General features: G+C 47.7%; 1 protein-coding gene across 1 annotated transcript in view; it reads right to left on the reverse strand.

Moving 5' to 3' along the window:
* Nucleotides 1–9,017: 9,017 nt before the first annotated feature.
* cfi (complement factor I) overlaps nucleotides 9,018–22,744 on the reverse strand; it is a 120,837-nt gene continuing 107,110 nt past the window's right edge. Inside the window, exon 16 of the mRNA XM_070862263.1 lies at nucleotides 9,018–9,235. Coding sequence (XP_070718364.1) covers nucleotides 9,018–9,235 — 218 coding nt within the window. The remainder of the gene's footprint in view (nucleotides 9,236–22,744) is intronic.

The raw sequence follows: 22,744 nt of genomic DNA on the forward strand, positions 1-22,744 counted from the left end.
TGCATGCAATCGATGATGAGACTCGAGGCACTCAGCGCCCTCCCGGATGCACTTCCTCCACTTAGGGCGGTCTTTGGCCAGGGACTCCCAGGTGTCGGTGGGGATATTGCACTTTATCAGGGAGGCTTTGAGGGGGTCCTTGTAACGTTTCATCTGTCCACCTTTGGCTCGTTTGCCATGAAGGAGTTCCGAGTAGAGCACTTGCTTTGGGAGCCTCGTGTCTGGCATGCAGACAATGTGGCCTGCCCAGCGGAGCTGGTCAAGTGTGGTCAGTGCTTCAATGCTGGAGATGTTGGCCTGGACAAGGACACTAATGTTGGTGCGTCTGTCCTCCCAGGGGATTTTGTAGGATCTTTCGGAGGCATCGTTCGTGGTATTTCTCCAGCGACTTGAAGTGTCTACTGTACATGGTCCATGGTACGCGGATGACGCCTGTGTCTGCGTACATTCAGAGGCTGAACTCCAGGACATAGTCGACGTATTTACTGATGTGTATGAAAGCATGGGTCTTACGCTAAACATCCGTAAGACAAAGGTCCTCCACCAGCTTGTCCTCGCTGCATAGCACTGCCTGCCAGTCATCAAGATCCACGGCGGGCCCTGGACAATGTGGACCATTTCCCATACCTCGGGAGCCTCCTATCAACAAAAGCAGACATTGATGAGGAGATTCAACACCGCCTTCATTGCGCCAGTGCAGCCTTCGGCTGCCTGAGGAAAAGAGTGTTTGAAGACCAGGCCCTCAAATCTACCACAAAGTTCATGGTCTACAGGGCTGTAGTAATACCCGCCCTCCTGTATGGTGGGAATAAAGTGTGGAGAACAGATTGACACTTTGTCAGCTGTGAAACCTTTCCATCACTGGAATATAACAATGTAAAATGCAACCCAAATATTTTGTTAATTTTAATAAATTAAAATGCTCAGGAGTATCACAAAGTCAATTGAGCCTATTGGTCCTGAATACCTGCTTTGGAGTTCCTGTGCCCAGGACCCAACACATGGTCATCTCAGTGGGTGGCATATCACAGCATAACTGACAAAAGGAGCCCACCTTGAACCGTTAGCACTGGCCCCACCAAAGTTCTTGGGGTCGGGAGGAGTACCTTCATTTCCCTACCATTGCCATGCACCTGCACCACTAGGGGTCCATCTGGAGCACCTGTCATTGCAAATGTTATGTATGCAACACCTTGTAACCAGCATTCTACCGCCACCAGAAGGTGCATCTGTTGGAATCCTAAGGAATCCCAGCGTTCCTTGGGAGCACTGCATATAAGCAGGCCTCCCATGCTGTGCGAGCACTCTGGAGTCAGAATAAAGAGACTAAGGTCACACTTGCTCAAGTCTACAGTACTCAGTCACATTGCTTTATTTGAGACATAACAACTGGCGACGAGTAATAGATAACGAACCATCACGCAAAAATGCAGAGAACTGTTGGTATCCTAGAGAAATTCTCAGAGGGTGATGATTGGGAAGCCTTCATGGAGCGACTCGACCAATACTTCGTGGCCAACGAGCTGGAAGGGAATGAGAATGCTGCCAAATGAAGGGCGATCCTCCTCACCGTCTGCGGGGCAACAACCTATGGCCTCATGAAAAATCTTCTTGCTCCAGTGAAACCAACAACCAAATCGTATGAAGAACTGTGTACGCTGGTCCGGGAGCACCTAAATCTGAAGGAGAGCGTTCTGATGGCAAGGTATCCATTTTACACATGTCAACGGTCTGAAGGCTAGGAAGTGGCGAGCTACATCTAAGATGCCTTGCAGAACATTGCGAATTCGGTGGATTCCTGGAGCAAATGCTAAGAGACTTTTTTGTGCTTGACATTGGCCATGAGGTTAACCTTTGCAAACTATTGACTGTTGAAACACCGAAGCTGAACAAAGCCATAATGATAGCCCAGGCATTTATGTCCACCAGCGATAACACCAAACAAATTTTGCAGCATAAAGATGTTTCGGCAAGTACTGTACACAAAGTAACGTCATTTTCAGGCAGGAATGCATATGGCAGAACGTACACGCCTGCAGCAGCATGACCTCAGATGACACAGGGTCCGCCACCAAGTGTGAATGCGAGGCAATTAACACCTTGTTGGCGCTGCGAGTCCATCAATGCCGCTTCAAACACTATGCGTGCACAGGCTGTGGAATAATGGGACACCTCCAGCGAATGTGCAGATGAGCTGCAAACCCTGCAAACCACCACGTTGCAGAGGAAGACCGATCCATGGTGGATCAAACTGAACTAGAGACTCGAACCGAGGAGGCAGAAGTGTACGGGGTACACACCTTCACCACGAAATGTCCACCGATCATGTTAAAAGTTGAACTGAACGGAATTCCAGTATCCATGGAATTGGACACGGGTGAGAGTCAGTCTATCATGAGAAAAAAGGCCTTCAAGAGACTGTGGTGCAACAAGGCACAAAGGCCCAAGCTGAGCCCTATTCATATTAAGCTGAGAACTTACACTAAAGAGCTGATCCCTGTAATTGGCAGTGCAGCAGTAAAAGTCTCCTATGATAGAGCGGTGCACGAACTACCACTATGGATTGATCTAGGTGATGGCCCCACACTGTTCAGCAGAAGCTGGCTGGGAAAATCCGCTGGAACTGGGACGACATCTGAGTGCTTTTGTCCATCGACAATGCCTCATGTGCCCAGGTTTTGAGCAAGTTCCTGTTGCTGTTTGAGCCATGCATCAGAAATTTCTCTGGGGCGAAAGTGTAGATCCACTTGGTTCCCAATGCACGACCCATCCACCAAAAGGCACGACGTGAGAGAAACTGAAGATCGAGCTGGACAGGCTGCAACGAGAAGGCATCATTGCACCGGTTGAGTTCAATGAGTGGACCAGTCTGATTGTTCCGGTTCTCAAGGGCGATGGCACGGTCAGAATTTGTGGGGACTATAAAGTAATGATTAACCGTTTTTCGCTGCAGGACCAGTACCCGCTACCCAAGGCAGACGACCTATTTGTGACGCTGGCAGGAGGGAAGACGTTCACCAAGTTTGACCTGACTTTGGCCTACATGACTCAGGATCTAGCGGAATCTTCGAAAGGCTTCACCTGCATCAACACGCACAAAGGTCTGTTCATCTACAATAGATGCCCGTTTGGGATTCGATTGGTCGCGGCTATTTTTCAAAGGAACATGGAGTCGGTTCCGCGCACCGTGGTTTTTCAGGACGACATATTGATCACAGGTTGGGACACCATTGAACACTTGCAGAACCTGGAAGAGGTTCTAAGTCAGCTAGATCGCGTGGGACTCAGGTTGAAACGCTCGAAGTGTATTTTCCTGGCGCCAGAGGTCAAGTTCTTAGGGAGAAGAATCGCGGCAGACGGCATCAGACCCACCAACACCAAGACAGATGCCATCATGTACCCGCCGAGACCACAGAACGTGACGGGGCTGCGGTCATTCCTGGGACTACTCAATTATTTTGCTAATTTCCAACCCGGGTTAAGCACCTTGCTAGAACCTTTACATGTGTTGCTATGCAAGAGAGATGACTGGGTATGGGGAAAATCGCAAGAGACTGCTTTGAGAAAGCCCGAAATCTATTATGTTCCAACAAACTACTTGTTCTGTATGACCCATGTAAACGTTTCGTGCTAGCGATGCGTCTTCGTACGGGGTCGGGTGTGTGTTACAACAAGCAAACGAATCGGGAACATTGCAACCGGTCGCTTCTGCGTCAAGGAGTTTGTCCAAGGCCGAAAGGGCCTTCAGCATGATTGAAAAAGAAGCTCTGGCAAGCGTTTACGGGATGAAAAAAATGCACCAGTATCTGTTTGGGCTTAAGTTCGAGTTAGAAACTGACCATAAGCCGCTCATATCGCTATTCTCAGAGAACAAAGGTATTAATACCAATACCTCTGCTCGCATCCAAAGATGGGCGCTCACGCTATCTGCATATAACTATGTAATTCGCCATAGGCCAGGCACAGAGATCTGCGCTGATGCTCTCAGTCGGCTACCATTGCAGACCACCGGGGTGGAAATGGCACAGCCTGCAGACTTGCTCTTGGTGATGGATGCATTTGAAAATGAAAAATCATTCGGTATGGCTTGCCAGATGAGGACCTGGACTAGCCAGGATCCTTTACTGTCCCTTGTAAAAAATTGTATCCGCCATGGGAGCTGGTCCAGCGTCCCAGCAGAGATGCATGAAGAAATCAAGCTGTTCCAGCGGTGCAAAGACGAAATGTCCATACAGGCGGACTGTCTTCTGTGCGGTAATCGCATGGTTTTGCCTAAGAAAGGCAGGGAAATGTTCATACGCGACCTACACAGTACCCACCCAGGCATAGTAATGATGAAAGCTATAGCCAGATCCCATGTGTGGTGGCCCGGCGTCGACTCAGATTCGGAGTCTTGCGTGCGCCAATGCAACACTTGTTCTCAACTGAGCAATGTACCCAGGGAGGCACCGCTAAGTTTGTGGTCATAGAAATATAAAATTCTGACGGGACTGGACAGGTTAGATGCAGGAAGAATGTTCCCGATGTTGGGGATGTCCAGAACCAGGGCACATAGTCTAAGGATAAGGGGTAAGCCATTTAGGACTGAGATGAGACGAAACTTCTTCACTCAGAGAGTTGTTAACCTGTGGAATTCCCTACCGCAGAGAGTTGTTGATGCCAGTTCATTGGATATATTCAAGGGGGAGTTAGCTATGGCCCTTACAGCTAAAGGGATCAAGGGGTATGGAGAGAAAGCAGGAAAGGGGTATTGAGGTGAATGATCAGCCATGATCTTATTGAATGGTGGTGCAGGCTCGAAGGGCCGAATGGCCTACTCCTACATCTATTTTCTATGTTTCTATGGCCCTCCAAACCGTGGTCTATGATACACGTTGACTTCGCTGGCCCGTTTCTAGGCAAAATGCTTTTGGTTGTTGTGGATGCTTATTCAAAATGGATTGAGTGTGTAATAATATATGTAAGCACATCCACTGCCATCATCGAAAGCCTATGAGCCATGTTTGCCACGCATAGCCTGCCTGATGTCCTTGTCAGCGACAATGGGCCATGCTTCACCAGCACTGAATTCAAGGAATTCATGACCCGCAATGGGATCCAGCACGTCACATCTGCCCCGTTCAAGCCCGCATCCAACGGCCAGGCAGAATGGGCAGTCCAATCCATCAAGCAAAGCTTGAAACGTGTGTCAGAAGGCTCCCTGCAGACCTGCCTGTCCCGAGTCCTGCTCAGCTACCATACCAGACCCCACTCGCTCACCGGGGTTCCCCCAGTCGAGCTGCTCATGAAAAAGGCACTCAAAACAAGGCGCTCTCTAGTCCACCCTGATCTCCATGATCATGTTGAGGGCAGGTGGCATCAACAAAGCATGTACCATGATCGCGCAAATTTGTCACGCGATATTGAAGTCAATGACCCTGTATTTGTACTCACTGTCATAGCCAAAGAAGGGAGTTGGGTGTTTGAGGTCAAACTTGCAAATGGACTAACTTGCAGAAAGCATTTGGACCAACCCAAACTGCGATTCACAGACAGCCACGAGCAACCTGAAGAGGACACCACGAACTTCGACCCTCCGATACACACACAAGTGGCAACCGACATCACGGTTGACCACGAAGCTGAACTCATCATCCCCAGCAACACAGCAAGGCCAGCTACGCAGCAGCCCAGCGAAGGCCCAACCAACTCACCTGCACCTGTGTTTGTAATGAGACGATCGACTAGGGAGCGGAAAGACCCAGATCGTCTCACCCTGTAAATAAGAGTACTATTGACTTTGGGGGGGGAGTGATGTTATATATGCAAAACTTTATAACCAGCATTCTACCGCCACCAGAGGGCGCATCTGTTGGAGTCCCAAGGGATACCAGCATTCCTTGGGAGCACTGCACATAAGCAGACCTCCCATGCTGTGCCAGCACTCTGGAGTCAGAATAAAGAGACTAAGGTCACACTTACTCAAGTCTACAGTACCCAGTCACATTGCTTTATTTGAGACATAACAGCAGCAAAGCCAGAAAGGCGGGGATGAATGGTTGTTAGAACTCCTCCTGGAAATAAGTATACTTGCTTCTGGTGACCCCCCCCCCCTTTGCAAGGAGCCATTTTAAAATATATATTTTAATTTATTTCCAAATCTTCAGGGCTTCAGGCCAAAGTCCAGGCCTGGACCCCCAGATGTTCCTCACATCTCTCCCTGGGTGAGCTGATGTGTCCCTTTACACCAAATCAACCTGCATTCACCATCCAACAGGTCTTAATTAAGGTATGGGAAGCTCCGATGTTTAGAATCCCCACCCACGACCCTGTTTCCAGCTTTACATCAGTGACCATGTCCTCAACAGGCCAACCAGGGAACTTCAGAATATCAGGGCCCCAGTTTCATTTCTGGCTGTTCTGCTGTACTCCCACCAAATTTACGGCAGGATTATGCCAGAACAGCCATGGATTTTCAAGGCTAGTAAGACCAGTCATTCCATACGACCCAGGAATGGATGTGGGGAACTATATGGGGGTCCAGGCAAAGGTCATGAACTTTGGCCAAGTAAACAGCAGAGGTCCAGTCTTAGTGCATTTCAGCTCATATGCCAAGATGTGTCACCCCATAGATTTTCACTGCCATGATCGTAATAGGCTTACTGATGTTCAGTTGCAGCAAATAATAGTTTTCTATAGATGTGTTCCCACTAGGGTTGCCAACTCTGATTGGACCTATTCCTGGAGGTTTGATCACATGACATTCAATCTGCAAATGTTTTTGCATTCACTTTCGTGGTTTGATATCTGTGTTTTGCTGAGGTGCCAATGCCTGCCATTGAAGGCTATAATTTTAAACGACTGACCTGAATATGATAGAGCTGCAATTGAAGTTCAAGGTTAGCAATGCATACTCTGTCATATTGAGAATCTAATACTTTCCTTGCAAATTCATCATTGCTGGACATTTATTCTGAGCTGGAGACCGCGTCCTCTCTGTCACTTGGCTCCGCCACCAGGTACGAATCGTCCTGCTGTCGGCTCATTGACAATAAAGCAAGCAAGGCAGAATGGTGCAGGTACAGTGAGATTCCTCGTGGCTGATGCTGCTCCACTGCTGTAACTTCCCGGGAGGTGAGGCAAGCTGCTTCTTTGACCAACTTAGAGGTGACGAGGGCAGGACCAGTGGTCAGCCATGAGTGATATTCTAGCAGGGAATCAGTCAAGGTCCACGGAGGCAGGTGTGGGGTGGGAAGTGATAGATCATGTGGGGGCAGGGGTGGGGGATTTACATTTTGAGTTGTCGGAGGCATGGAGGCACAAACCTGAACATGGAAATACTTTCTCCCAGGCCGCCAGCAGCAGTGCCCGGAAGCTAATCGTACGTTCCAGGAGACTCTCAGGCAATCCTAAGTTACAGGGTATCTGGGGTTAAAAACAAATCTAGGGAAGGATTTAATTTAGTGTTTCTAGTAAAAGAATTCTATCTTATCAGAGGATTTAAACAAAGCAGCACTTTTTAACCCCACAACAGTACTGGACCGTGGAGGTGCTATGCCAACATTCCATGTACCTCCACTAAAATGTAAAAAAAATAGCTATGCACCCCGACTTTAGAAAGCAGGCATTCCAGATGTGACATTATGCCATTTTCTGCTAACCTATTTGCTAATTGATTTTATTTTGCTCCATCAGGAGACGTGGGGTATAGAAAAATGACCTCCGATACAACATTCTCAGAAAAAATTGTGTCCATTTCTTCTCTAGTGCTGCAGTGTAATTGTAGCAACTTGTTAGAATAATATTAACATTATCAGAAACTAGGTACAGTTACCATTGAGCTGACTGCACTCTATTTTCACCTCCACCAGGTCACAACTTGCAGATGGCGGCGTTAAACTCGTCAATCAGCAATGACTAACCACTAGTAAGCTGTGGTAACTGTTGACACGCAGCACAAATTATGTATCTGCATAATAATACTGGAAAATAGGACCATGCTTAAGTTATTTAGATCCGTGCCTTAATAATTAATTGGACCCGCATTTTAAGTGCATAAGCAGTAAGCATTTACTACTACGTTAAACGTATACTGGAAAATGTTATTTGGCATTAACACTGCTGAGGTGAACATTAAAGTCAATATAAATTGCTAACCCTTGGAAAACAAATGCTGAAAATGCTAACCAGGACTAGGCTATACACTACCCTCTTTTGGAAACCAAGATAAAGATAAACTAGCAAAAACCTTGTGTGATTTGGAATATCAATATTGAAAATAAGAACTCCAGCTGTAAACATTGTGCTAATGGCCTTCCCTATCAGTCATCACCTAGTAACAAACACTTGGAACATGATGCAGATAGAGTAGACAGTATGTTTCTTGAAAGCTTAGGGTTAGGGTTATCTTGGTCCTTGGTTCAACCTACTGATCTTTTATGGAACTCCCACTTGGGTTTTTGGTGGAAACCTTCTACTTTCTCTCAATCTGATGATGTTTCTCTTTCCTAGCTCTTCTAATATTGGAAATATTGAAAACATGAAAATACTGACATTCTCTCGCACAGTAAGTGACACAATGCCGATTTTACATCATATAATATCTCTTTATTATTAGTACTGAAGGTTAGAAAGTAACTGGACCAAGACCTTGCTCCATCAAGCCCGTGTGGTGGCTGGTGTGCAGCGGCCACTCCACGTTAAAAGAATTCACGCACAGACATCTTCCACCATTTAAAATGAGTTCATCAGTCACCTGAGTACTTATTTTTAGTGTGGAAGCAAATCATCCTCGATCCCGAGGGACTGCCTATGATGATGATGATAAAGCAACACATCAGTGTCCACTTCTGTTTCTCATCACTGTTGTTTCCTACTTTTTTTCTGATAACACAAGATCATTGGTTGCATCTGCATTTGTATATCGAATGTAATTATGTTATAATTTTTAGAACTTTCTAATGAAAACGTGAGTTATAAAGTATGCATTTGTTGCAACCAATTTAAATGTTGGTGCAAATGAAGAAGACGTTAAACATTCACGCGTTGTATTTGCTGATAAGAGCCCTACCAACGTGGATACTTAACCAGTTAAAGAACTGAGACACCTTTGTGTACACACCAGGATATCCAACTGTTCCACACTGTGGACCCCAGCTAACTACTCCCCACACGTAGGCTTCATTTCTTTCATCAGAGCAGACTAATGGACCCCCAGAGTCACCTTTGCAGGAATCGACGCTTCCATCAATCTTTCCTGGCCAAGAAAATAAAGTATGAATATTAGGTAATGATCTTAAAATTTAAATGAATCTCTGATACAAATTCAAATTTACCTTCATTCGGCTGATTACATTTTTGAACAAAATTAGTAATAAAATAACTTATTTTTATAGTGCTGAAATTAAGAACGCCTGTATCAGTTTGTTGAATAACTTAAGGAATTGCGGGAATTCAATGCAAAATTAAACATGACAAATGCTAGCTCATTTGGAAAACATTGACAAAAATATATGAGCAAGGAAATGGGACTATGTAGGTCGTTCTTTCAGGGAATCAGGCCATGCTCAATTAGCCAAATGGTCTTCTTTAGTGCTGTAAAATTCCATGACTCTGGAAATTCTGCGGCATCTCTCTTGGTCTTCCGCAATGACTCGAGTTACATTGGACCTCTGCCATTTTTTAGGGATTTCTTTCACTTTCTCATTGGAGGTCAGTAGAACCCATGTGGAATTACAGGATCCATTTTATATTTAATTGCTGAAAATTTACACAACACGATTTGGATATATGTTATTCCATGATACATATCATGCCCATTTAAAACATTCTAAACACATTAAGTACTTGCAGAGTTAGGGTTAAAAAACTTAGGGACCAAATTAGTTTCACCGTTTCGGCAGACTTCCACCGTAACTCTGGCAATAGTCCGACAGAACATCCAGAAAATCCGCCAGGACCCAGATATGCCAGGTCCAGGCATTAACTGGGAATTTCATAGGAGCAGGAGTAGGCCATTCAACCGCCATTCAATCAAATCATGTCTGATCTGGACCTGTAATCCCTTTATGCACCTTTGCTCCATATCCCTTGAACCCTAACACAAATATACTGATCTCAGTGTTGACCATTTCAATTGTTCCAGTATCTACAATTTTTTAGGGGAGTGAGTATTGAATTTCGACGACCCTTTGTGTGAAAAAAGTGCTTCCTGATTCCACTCCTAAATGGCCTACCTCTAATTTTAAGATTTTTCCCCCTTTTTCCAAATTCCCCCACCAGAGAAAATAATTTCTTTATTTCTACCTTATTAAAATCCCTTACCATGTAAGTGGCCTTGTTTGGAGACACGGCTTCCATTCAAACCAAAAAAGAGCACTGTCATGGAAAGGGTGGGGCTGGGGATGGGCCTCTCCACACTGAGAATTTGTGGTTCCCTGGCCCTAATAGGAACCAGCATATCTCTGGAGTTCGTTAAGCCTCATTTATCTGGGAAAGGGCCTGGACCACCAAAGATTAAGCTAATTTTTTAAAATTCGCAGTATCAGCCCGCTTGGTAAGTGGGCAAATAAAATTGCCATAAATTGACAAATGACGAAATGAACAACAAACTACAGGAGGAGGCACAGCAGGCATTTGTGAACTAACCCAGCAGGAGGAGGAGCCAATTGAGACACTGGGAACCCACTCAGCTGAGGTGGTTTGTATTAATGTTCGATGATCAAAAAAATCAGTTTTATGACACTCATACCCTGAGGACAGTGTTATGTGAGCAGAATAGCAAGGAAGCACTTGTTAACATGAAGCTCATTGAATTTCTTGGTTATTTTCTCTTCATCTAAGTTGGAAGCAGTGAAGAAGCAGAGCAAAATATTAGCCCAAGGGCAGACAGCCAACGTGAATTTACCCACACCATCACTCACTGGAACATTGGAGCCACTCAGGGGGATATAGATAATTCAGTGGACACTGGGTGCTGCATGAAACACAAGGAAGCCAGAAGAATAGGTAGCGGAAGTGGAGAAGGATTTTCCTGAGCAGAAGCTAAGAAAATGTCAGCCCTTGGCTGAAAAGCATTTAGACAATGATCTGTCATGAAAAGACAGATGATAGCTTAGAGGCTAATGTAGAAGAGGGATTCTCATAGTGGGGACCTCACAGGACCAAGCTTTAGAAGAAGGCTGATGGGTCTGACAAACCAAATGCTTGGTGCAATGGACAGCCTGCCTGAAAGGTTATGGGTCATGGCTAGGGGGAGGGAAGAGTCCGACTCCAGCTTGGCTCGTGGCTTGATGCAGAGCCTAGAACCCATCTTCTCCAGCGTGGAGAGGCTGGCCATTTCCACCAGCTACCAGTGGAGTCCGACATCAATCAATGTGTGATGACTGAGTTTGCAGCTTCCATTGCACTACTAGCATCTTTCATGAAATGGCAAAGTGCTGCAATGGAAACTTAGGCAGCTGCCATGGTGGCTCTGGGCTTCTCGGTTGAAAGGATATTGTAGCGTACCTTCGATGCCCAGAGATCTGTCCTCCAGCAGATCACTGGGCTGGCTGAACATGGTACTAAGATAGTGCCATGGGAATCATGGAGCAGGAACCTACTGGCCTTTCTCCGGATGCCAGCATTGCTTCTCCCCCCACTGCTAGGCCACCATTGCCCTTGCAGTTTACCTGTCAGTCAGGCGGTGCTGACTGCATTTTTAAATTATTAGTTCTTGGGATGTATGCGTCGCTGGTGAGGCCAGCATTTATTGCCCATCCTTAATTGCCCTTGAGAAGGTGGTGGTGTGCCACATTCTTGAACCTCTGCGGTCCGTGTCGTGAAGGTACTCTAACAGTGCTGTTACGGAGGGAGTTCCAGGATTTTGACCCAGCGACGATGAAGGAACAGTGATATACTTCTAAGTCAGACTTGAAGGGGAACGTGAAGGTGGTGGTGTTCCCATGCGCCTGCTGCCCTCGTCCTTCTAGGTGGTAGAAACCCCCAAATTTATCACCATCCTTCGTCAGCTTCATGATGACAATGCAAGCCATGATCCTGACCAATGGATCCACCACAGACCCAACCCCCCTTTCGAACGGGGTCAAGCAAGGCTGTGTCATTGCACCAACGCTCTTCTCGATCGTCCTTGTTGCAATGCTCCATCTCACCCTCAGTAAGCTCCCTGCTGGAGTGGAGTTAATCGACAGAACAAACGGGAAGATATTCAACCTCCATCTCCAGGCCAGATCCAAAATCGTTCCATCCTCTGTCATTCAATTACAGTACGCAGACAGCGCCTGCATCTGCGCAGTCTCGGAGGCTGAACTCCAAACCATCGTCAACACCTTCACCAAAGCGTACGAGAGCATGGCCTTACACTTAACATCCGTAAAACAAAGGTCCTCTACCAACCTGCCCCCGCTACGCAGCACTGCTCCCCAATGATCAAAATCGACGATGAAGCCTTGGATAACGTGGACCATTTTCCATACCTCGGGAGCCTACTGGCAACAAGGGCAGATGTTGATGACGAAGTCCAACACCGCCTTCAGTGTGCCAGTGCAGCCTTGGGTCGTCTGAGGAAGAGAGTGTTTGAAGACCAGGACCTCAAACCCGGCATCAAGCTCATGGTCTACACAGCAGTAGTGATAGCCGCCCTCCTATATACCTCAGAGATATGGACTAGGTACAGCAGGCACCTCAAAGCATTGAAGAAATACCACCAATGCTGCCTCCGCAAGATCCTGCAAATCCATTGGCAGGATAGGCACGCCAACGTCAATGTTCTTGCTCAAGCCAACACCCCCAGCATCGAAGCATTGGCCACCCTCGATCAACTCCGTTGGATGGGCCACGTTGTCCACATGCCCGATACGAGACTCCCAAAACAAGTGCTCTACTCGGAGCTCCAATGGCAAGCGAGCCCCAGGTGGGCAGAGGAAATGCTTCAAGGAAAAAGTGCAACATCCCCAGCAACGCCTAGGAATCCCTAGCCCAAGGCCACACAAAGTGGAGGAAAAGCATCTGGGAAGGTGCAAAACACCTCGAGTCTTTATGCCAAGAGCAAGCTGAAGCCAAGCATAAACAGCGGAAGGAGCGCACGGCAATCCAAGCACCCCAGCCACCCTTTCCTTCGACCACTGACTGCCTGACCTGTGACAGAGACTGTAGGTCCCATATAGGACTCATCAGCCACATGAGAACTCATTTTTATTGTGGAAGCAAGTCATCCTCGACTCTGAGGGACTGCCTAAGAAGAGGTAGAGGTTGCGGGTTTGTGAGGTGCTTCCGAGGAACCCTTAGTGAATTGCTGCAGTGGATCTTGTAGATGGTACACAGTGCACCCACGGTGCATCGGTGGTGGAGGAAGTGAATATTGAATGTGGTGGATGGGGTGCCAATGAAGCTTTGTCCTGGATAGTGTCGAGCTTCTTGTTGTTGGAGCTGCACTCATCCAGGCAAGTGGAGAGTATTCCATCACACTCTCGAGGGCGTACCAGGAGGACATCTGAACTGCTCTTTTCAGAATCTCAGCAACCATCCACTTCGGGTGCTGCTGACACTGGGGTTGCATTGCGTAGAAGGACTAGATTATGCAAGAGCACTTATAGGATAGCCACTGAGGGTAAGCACAAAGGTGAATAGTTTAATATTTGTTCGTTGTGCCATGTTTCCATTGTTTGCTTTTCCTGCAGATAAAGATTGATTCTGGTAATTGGATGGTGGTGGAATTGATGGTCTTTTTTATTATGATCTTCATGGGGAAGGGGTTGAAAGGATTGTGTACAGATGATAGACTTCCTGATGGATACGCAGTCATGGAACGTAAGGTATGTGGCAACAGTGCTCTTGAGTCTGACGGTGGAGAAGTTCTCTCAAAAGCTCTCTACAATTAGATTGTGGCGAGCGTCCCTCCCAGGTGTAGGCCATCTACCTGGAATCCTCTGGTGCTCCCCCTGATCCCTCTCCTCTTTCTCCTCCTCCCCCTCTTCCTCCTATTGAGCTCCTGAGCTTGACCCTCTGGCACAATTATTGGTGATAACGGCTGGTCTCATGGTCGCCAGATTATGGATCATGCAGCAAGTCACCATGAATCTAAGGACCTGCTGAGCCGAGTACTGCAGGGCGCCTCCTGACCGGTCAAGGCATCTAAACCTCTGCTTGAGGATCGCAATGGTCTGCTGAATGATATTCCTGGTGGCTGAGTGGCTCTCATTGTACGGGTGCTCAGCTGGTGTCTGGGGGTTTCTCAGGAGTGTCAGGACCCATGACATCAGAGGGAATCCCATGTCACCCAGTAGCCAGCCATGCACATTGTATTGAGGCTCAAAGATCTGTGGGATGGATGATTGTCTCATTATAAATGCATAATGGCAGCTCCCTGGATAGCAGGCATTCACCTGCAGAATGTGCTGCCTGTGATCGCACATGAGCCGCACATTGAGGGAATGGAATCCCTTCCATGTTTAAATGAGGGGCTTGCATGGCAACATGTGTGCAGTCAATTTTTTTTCAGCCACACGGCCCCTTTAATGGACTGTTCAACCCATTCAAAATCTACACATGCGCGGCTTTTGCAGTTAAAAACCGATGAGCCGGCTACACGGGAGCTCCAGCCACACAGCTTACAGGGAACATTGCTCCTCGCCCTCCTATTCTTCCTGTCCTTCTCCTGTAACAGCTGGTGCTGCTCTGCCTGGCATCATGCAGGCCAAGGGGGACCCCTAGCAAGACGCTGATGACCAAGCACTCCCTTTCTCCTGGTGACTTCTATAAGATTTGTCCAATAATGTAGAGTAGAACATCACCCACTCTGTGGATGCTGAGTTGTTGAGTATTTTCAAGGCTGAGATAGATGGATTTTCGTACTCTTGGGGAATTGAGGCATATGGGGATCAAATGGGAAAGTGGAGTTGAAGTTGAAGATTAGCCATGAACTTATTGAATGGCGGAGCAGGCTCGAAGGGCCGTATGGCCTACTCCTGTTCCACTTTCTTATGTTCTTATATTCTTATGTTTATGTGAAGTCCTGAGAGAATTTCCTTCTTCACAGGTTACTATCTGCGAATAACACAGTCACACTGCAGAAGGCCATCACCATGAGCCAGCCATTCATGACCTCGATCTGCGATTCTAGGCGGATGACTCATCCTCAGGACTCAAACCCAGCAAGTACTGTACAGAGAATGGCACCTTTTAGAGGCTGAATAGTAGAACGTGAATCTCCTCAGGGGAGAGAGAACAGACCCCCCGAGTCCTTTGACTCAGAGTCCGCTGAGGGGGGCTAATCAAATAGCACCATGCTGGCGTTGTGGAGGGAATCACAGGGCTCACCAGTGCCGTTTTAAGGACTATGTGTGTAAAGGCTGCAGCACAAAGGGCCAACTCCAGCAAATGTGTAAAAGAAATATGACTCACTGTGTTGATGAAGAGTCTGCAGATGGTCATGAATCCAGCGCAGATTATGAAGTGATAGTCAGAGAGGCAGCTCAGCTCCACGATGAAATGTACGGCATGTTTACCTGCACCACAGAATGTTCCCCATTGAAGATGGAAGTCGAGATAAATGGCGTTCCAGTCTTCATGGAAGTGGACATGGGGTCGAGCCAGTTAGTAATGAATCAAGAAGCCTTTGAGAGGCTATGGGACAATCAAGCTGAACGACCCAAGTTGGTCCCGGTTCAGGCAAAGCTGCGCACCTACACCAATTAACTTATCCTAGTCGTTAGTAGTGTGGATGTAAAGGTACTCCATGGTGGCACGGCACAAGTTACCTCTGTGGATTGTTGCTGGTGATGGACCAACGCTACTCGGAAGAAGGTGGATGAAGAAGATCCATTGGAGCTGGGAAGATTTCATCCCTCCAGTGATCGACATCCTCTGTGCTCAGAGGCAAAGCAAGCCCCCACCAGAGGTTGGATCTGGCACCAGAGAGCAGACCAGCACAGCACCCGAGACACAGACCGCTCAGCACGACTGCGTGGAGATGATCCAGCTGAGACAACCCGAACGCACCTTCCAGGCTCCAGTGGCAGGACTCCGGAGGAAGAAAATCGGATCCAGAGGTGACTTCCCAGCTTCGGTGGTAGAACCCGGGGGGAAGAGGATCACAGCAGTCGACATCGTGGATGGAAGAAAGATGGCGCCCAAACCACGAGGTGAAGTGCTGAATAAAAAGATGGCGGCGGCCAGACCATGAGGTGCAGCGCTGATGGAGCAACACGTGGTAACAAGCGAAGATGTTTGGGGTAAAGATAGCAAGGCTCTCTTAAAGGAGGCCAGCAACCCACCACACTTAAAGGGACAGTCCACATTCTCAATCAATGTAATAGCAACTGTGAGTCAAATGTAAAGCTTGTAATTGATGATCAGAGTTTTATATACGTAATAAGCAAAGAAAAGTCATGCAATTGCGATCAGAGATACAGTTTATCTACAATGAGTAATGAAACATTGTGTGATGCAGAATTTCAACTGTATTCTGATCAGGTAGCGGGCAAACACCCATCGGGAGCACACAGATCCAGTGGGCTACCCGATGCTGTAGCCTGCATCCCTGGGACCAGAGTGATGCACCACGGAGTGTGGCCACAAGCAGCTAAAATAGACAAGCTGCAGAGCAAGCGATCTCAGGAGGGCAACGGCATCAGTATCGATGTCTTGCCCCTGATCGGCTCCACCTCTCAGGCACCCGATGTCACCAACCGCCATGGCCTGAAAGAGCAAACTGCGCTATGGCGCAGCCCCCAGACCCTATCACCCCTAAGGCTACACCCGGGAACGAAGGGTCACCCGCAACGGTCCTCCCAAATGGGACCGGGACTAGCCAGGAGCCCAGCCCAAAGAACGCCCAGGCAAGCGAGTCAGCAGTTTCCTGTGCACTGCCAGACAACTGCCCCTCAGGGAGCAGCAGCAACCCAGGGCACAAGGAGAGGACAGGGAGGTCACAGGCATCCGGGAACCTGCCTGACGCTAGGGGCAACGGCAAAGGCCCTGCGAGCAGACAACTTGAGCCAACTGGGTTCCCACTGCCAGCACTGGGCACCACGCTGCCACCAGACTACCTGGACACCATCCAGCAGTTCTGGAACTAGTTTGTCCTCACGCACCAGTGCTGACACCAGCACTGAGTCCGAGTATGTATCAAGAATGTACCTCACTAGTCAAATGTACTTACCTCACAACTGTACCACAAATGTATATGAATGTAACTAGCCTCCGGCATAATCTATATGTGGGGGGAGGGATGGAGGGGAGAATGGAGTGGTCATGGACTCACAAACAGAAACCACCAGCACCTCTACTGCCAACGAAACACCACCTACTCAGGCAAGATGGAAATGACCCCCCCAAGGGTCAACCAGACAGAGCTAAGCCCAGAGCACAGTCAATGCATGAAGGCGATTTGCACTAAGGACTTGGGGGAGAGTGATGTCATGTATCTAGACATGTTACTGCCTGTACTATTACAAATGATGTCCCACCAGAGGGCACTACATTGGGAAAATTGTACACCAGCTGTATGGTCACTAAGGTGTGCCATCAGAGGGCACTGCAGTGGGAGACTTGTAGGTTACCTTTACATGTGGGCCAGGCCTAGTATCAAAGGCAGGCCACCATGTGTTATCCTCACTCTGGAGTTACATTGAATGGACTAAGGTCAATACAGTTCTAGTACAATACATTGCCTCGTGGAGTCATTATCGGAGCATCTAAAGACATAACACTCTGTGCAGCCATTCTTAGTGCGCACTTCAATTCCTTTGCCACGATCGCGTCTTGCGTTAAATACGAGCTAAATCGGCTTTGCAGCTTAAGACCCTGTCTTGGCCAACCTCAGAAGCTATTTAGCCCCTAAAGTATCTGGGGAAATCACTCCCAGTATAACTCTATGGGCTAGATTTTCCACTTTTGTGCAGATCGCCCAAAAATGGGCGTTATTTCCAGCATGGGTGGTAAATATGGGTTTTCAGATCGCCGGATTATCGCCCAGTTTCAACACCCCTAGTTTCCATTTTTTAAAATGGGCATTACCGCAAGCGATCTTAAATGGCGTTAGCATTAAAATGTTTTGACCTTCTGCTGTAAAGTGTCGCCAATCATAGCAACGACATGGCAACGCTCGTTTCCCGCATTTCAGGAGGTCAGGGGTCATCATTACATGCGCAGAAGAGGAGACAGACAGAGAGGGAGCAGAGAGGGACTGAAAGTGTGTGTGGGTGTGGTGTGAGCTTGTTTGGCTGTTGTGGGAGGCAGGAGGGAGATTCACCAGCAGCAAAAAGCCTACTAAGCATCAAGAAGGTAGTTGGCACCGAGTTTTTGTCCAACAAATAATATATAACATGGAAGGGATGGAGGAAGCCCTGGAGCTGGTAGCCAGGAACACTGATGGCAGAGGCCTCCCAGTGGTCCGGAGCGCAGCACTGCACCCCAAGGTGCCGCAGCCCCATTATCAACGACACATGAGAGCCAGGAGGAAGATCTTGCTTCTGGCTCGGAGCACGTTTCCTCTCCCGTATCCGTCCAACCAGCAGTTCCGCTGCCATCCTCCCCAATGAAGCAACGTCTGAGGAGCTCCTCAGCCAGGCGGCTTGGAGTCAGGAGGGGAAGGGGTAGAGCTGGGAAGGAGAAGCGGGTGGGGGGGTGGTGGGGGTGCGGGAGGAAAGTGAGGTGCATGGCCACAGGTGTTGTCTAGGGCATATTTTTAGGTTGCTGCTGCTGCTATTTTGGGGGGAGGGTCGGGGCAAGGGGCAAGGGGATTACCTTGTTAGTTTGCATTTGTGTTCTGTTTTGTTGGAAATGGAGACCATTGTAATGATGTAAATGCAATAAATTTGTTTGTGGTGGGGCGGGGGTGGGGTGGGATGTTTTTTTACAGTTATACTTATGATTTCAGACAAATGGTCGGATTAAATGTTTTTTTAATTACCATGACCTTGTTGCACATTGTCTCAGATAGCTGCACCGTTACACACTGGTGATTCCTTAACATGAAAGGGTTAAATACACTTAACTTGAATCAACTTAAACTTTAACTGTCACCAAGGTAATGCACAACATTGATGTATGACCTGCACACCCAGCAGTCTTGCAGCTTTGTAAAAAGCACCAACGTTCTTTCAAGCAAAGCGCTCATTTATCAGCTGCTGACATAAGAGTCTTGCAGCTATGTAGCCACCACCGGCCCTTTCCTGTGGTCTAGAGGGGGGCGGGGGCATGGCTTCAGTATCAGCCTGATTGTCTGGCCCGAGGTCAGCATCTACCTCCTCGTCCTCCTCTTCCTCTCTCTCCTGAGGTGGACCGTCATACCCTTCTGGCAATTCTTGTCCCCTCCTGATAGCCAAGTTGTGCAGCATGGAGCATACCACTGCGAATTGAGCTACCTGCTTAGGGTGGTATTGGAGCGCACCTCCTGAGTGGCCCAAGCATCTCAAGCGCTGCTTAAGCACTTCAATGGTTTTCTCGACGATATTGCGAGTGGACCTGTGGCTCTCGTTGTATTGCTTCTCGGCTTCGTGTGGGTGTCACGCAGGGGGTCATCAGCCAGGTGGCGAGGCCATATCCTTTGTCACCAAGCATCCAGCATTGACCTTGTGGCTGACTGGTAAACATGTCAGATACAATGCCCTCACGCAGGATGTGAGCATCATGGATGCTGCCCGGAAATTTAGCATTCACTGCCATAATAATTTGCTGGTGGTCGACAACGATTTGCACATTGAGGGAGTGGAATCTCTTGCGGTTTCTAAAAACCTCTGCATCCTGAAAAGGTGCCCGCATCGCAATGTGCATACAGTCTATTGCTCCCTGCACCTTGGGGAAGTTAGCAATTCGGTAGAATCCTAAAGCCCTCTCAGTCTGAGCCTCCCTGGTCATGGGGACGCTGATAAAGTCCATCCTGCATGCGTAAAGGGCTTCAGTGACCTGTCTAATGCAGCAATGTGAGGCCTGCTGAGATATAGCGCAAATGTTGCCAGCTGGGGCCTGAAAGGAACCCGACCCGTAGAATGAAAGTGCCGCGGTGACCTTGACCTTGATGGACAGTGCGATCCTGATGGTGCTGGCAGGCTGCAGATCTCCCCTGATGAGCTGGCATATCTCACTAATAACCTCTTTGTGGAAGCGCAGTCTCCTTTGGCAGGTGGAGTCGGACAAGTTGAGGTAAGACTGCTTCTCCCTGTAAGTGCGGGGGGTGTAATGTCTGGTTCTCCACATCAGTCTGACACATCTTACATTGGGCACATAATGCTGTCGAATGTACCTTCTGCCATCTCAAGTCTGCAGCATGTGCGTACTCATCAAGAGAGGCTGTGAAATGACAGGCCCCCATTATAATAGCTATCAGTATTACACTGATTGTTCACAAACAATAAATGTCCCAACTAAGACACCTAAAGTAAATTCCAATCGTCCACAGTATGAAAAGATGTTTGTTCAGATGTTCACATCATCTTAAAAGACCTCCAGAGTACATCCAAACTCCCCCGAAGTTGAAGCAGAGCAGCATTTTAAATGATGCGACATGCGATTTAGAACATGGCGTCCACACTGCTGTGATGAGTTCAGATCAGTTCAACTTTTTCAGAGCGTTTTTTTCGGCGAGCGATATTGTGGCCGATATATGTGTGAGGTGCTGAAAGTGATGCTGGGCAATGTACTGGGCGTTAGTTTCAGCAAATGTGATCTTTACGACAAAAAAAAAGTGGGCGGTCGGTATTATTGAATCTCGGCGTTAATTGTGTGCCGAAAGTAACGCTGGGTGATATTATGGGCGTTGGGTTCGTTCATTCTGATGATTCCACCCAAAAAAAGTGGGCGGCGGTATTATTTTTTATCGCCGTTAAGTACATGCCGAAAGTAACGCTCAGTGATAAGTGATCGAGAAATGGGCGTCAGTTTCCATTTTGTGGCTAAATGGGCGCTATCTGGGTGTTAATCCTCATTTCAGTGTTAAAATGGACATTAAAGTGGGCGGTATGCATGCAAAAATAATGGAAATAGCCCCATATGTAACCAACTTACCGATTATACTTTTTCTCTCTGAGCCGGGGTGCCAGGAAAACTTGTTTCTGCTAAGGCCAATCTATTCAAACTCAAGCACTTTCTTGACAATGAGTGTTACTTCTATCAGCCCTGCACAACAGCTCAGTGCCGGAAGAAGTTCAATGACCTTATACAGTGCAGCCAAGGCGGTCACACCTGTGGCAATGCACTGCGACATGTTTCCTATTTCCACTAAACTTACCCTCACTACGTTAAGCACCATCTATCACTTTTTAGCAAAGTACACATGGTACCACAATAATATTTACAGCACTTCCTTCCTCTGCAAATGTGCCTTCAAACGGAGCTTAACAAGAAAAGACGCAGTAAAAGGCTTACATGATATATAATTTTTTTTTATTCGTTCACGGGATGTGGGCGTCGCTGCCAAGACCAGCATTTATTGTCCATCCCTAATTCCCCTTGAGAAGATGGTGATGAGCCACCTTCTTGAACCGCTGCAGTCCGTGTAGTGATGGTAATCCCACAATGCTGTTAGGGAGGGAGTTCCAGGACGTTGACCCAGCAACGATGAAGGAACAACATATATTTCCAAACCAGGATGGTGTGTGACTTGGAGGGGAACGTGAAAGTGGTGGTGTTCCCAATGCCTGCTGCCCTTGTCCTTTTAGGTGGTAGAGGTTGCAAGTTTAGGAGTAGCTGTCAAAGAAGACTTGGTGAGTTGCTGCAGTGCATCTTGTAGACAGTACACACTGCAGCCACGGTGCGCCGGTGGTGGAGGGAAAGGATGTTTAAGGTGATGGATGGGGTGCCAATCAAGTGGGCTGCTTTGTCCTGGATGGTATCGAGCTTCTTGAGTGTTGTTGGAGCTGCACTCGTCCAGGCAAGTGGAGAGTATTCCATCACACTCCTGTCTTGTGCCTTGTGGAAAGGCTTTGGGGAGTCAGGAGGTGAGACACCACCTCACCGCAGAATACCCAGCCTCTGTCCCGCTCTTGCTGTCACAGTATTTATGTGGCTGGTCCAGTTAAGTTTCTGGTCAATGGTGACCACCAGGATGTTGATGGTAGGGAATTCGGCGATGGTAATGCCATTGAATGTTAAGGGGTGGTGGTTAGTCGCTTGCTGGTTGGTGATAGTCACTGTCTGGCACATGTGTGGCTCAAAAGTTACTTGCCACTTATCACCCCAAACCTGAATGTTGTCCAGATCTTGCTGTATGCGGGCATGGACAGCTCCATTATCTGAGGAGTTGCAGATGGAACTGAACACTGTGCAGTCATCAGCGAGCATTACCACTTCTGACCTTATGATGGAAGGAAGGTCATTGATGAAGCAACTGAAGACGGTTTGGCCTAGGACATTGCTCTGAGGAACCTCTACAGTTTGGCAATACCTTCCATCACCTTGCTGATGATTGAGAGTAGACTGATGGGGCGGTAATTGGCCAGATTGGATTTGTCCTGCTTTTTATGGACAAAACATACCTGGGCAGTTTTCCACATTGTCAGATAGATGCCAGTGTTATAGCTGTACTGGAACAGCTTGGCTAGAGGCACGGCTAGTTCTGGAGCACAAGTCTTCAACACAACAGTCGTATGTTGTCGGGGCCCATAGCCTTTGCTGGATCCAGTGCGTTCAACCATTTCTTGATATCACATGGAGTGAATCGAATTGGCTGAAGACCAATTCATTGCCCCTTTCCTGCAACTGTGATCACTCCCATTACTAACCCTTAGATTTGATACCATAAAATAGCAAAAATGGGGCTTCACAC

This window comes from Pristiophorus japonicus, chromosome 2 (genome assembly GCF_044704955.1).
Source record: "Pristiophorus japonicus isolate sPriJap1 chromosome 2, sPriJap1.hap1, whole genome shotgun sequence".
Taxonomy (NCBI): Eukaryota; Metazoa; Chordata; class Chondrichthyes; family Pristiophoridae; genus Pristiophorus; species Pristiophorus japonicus.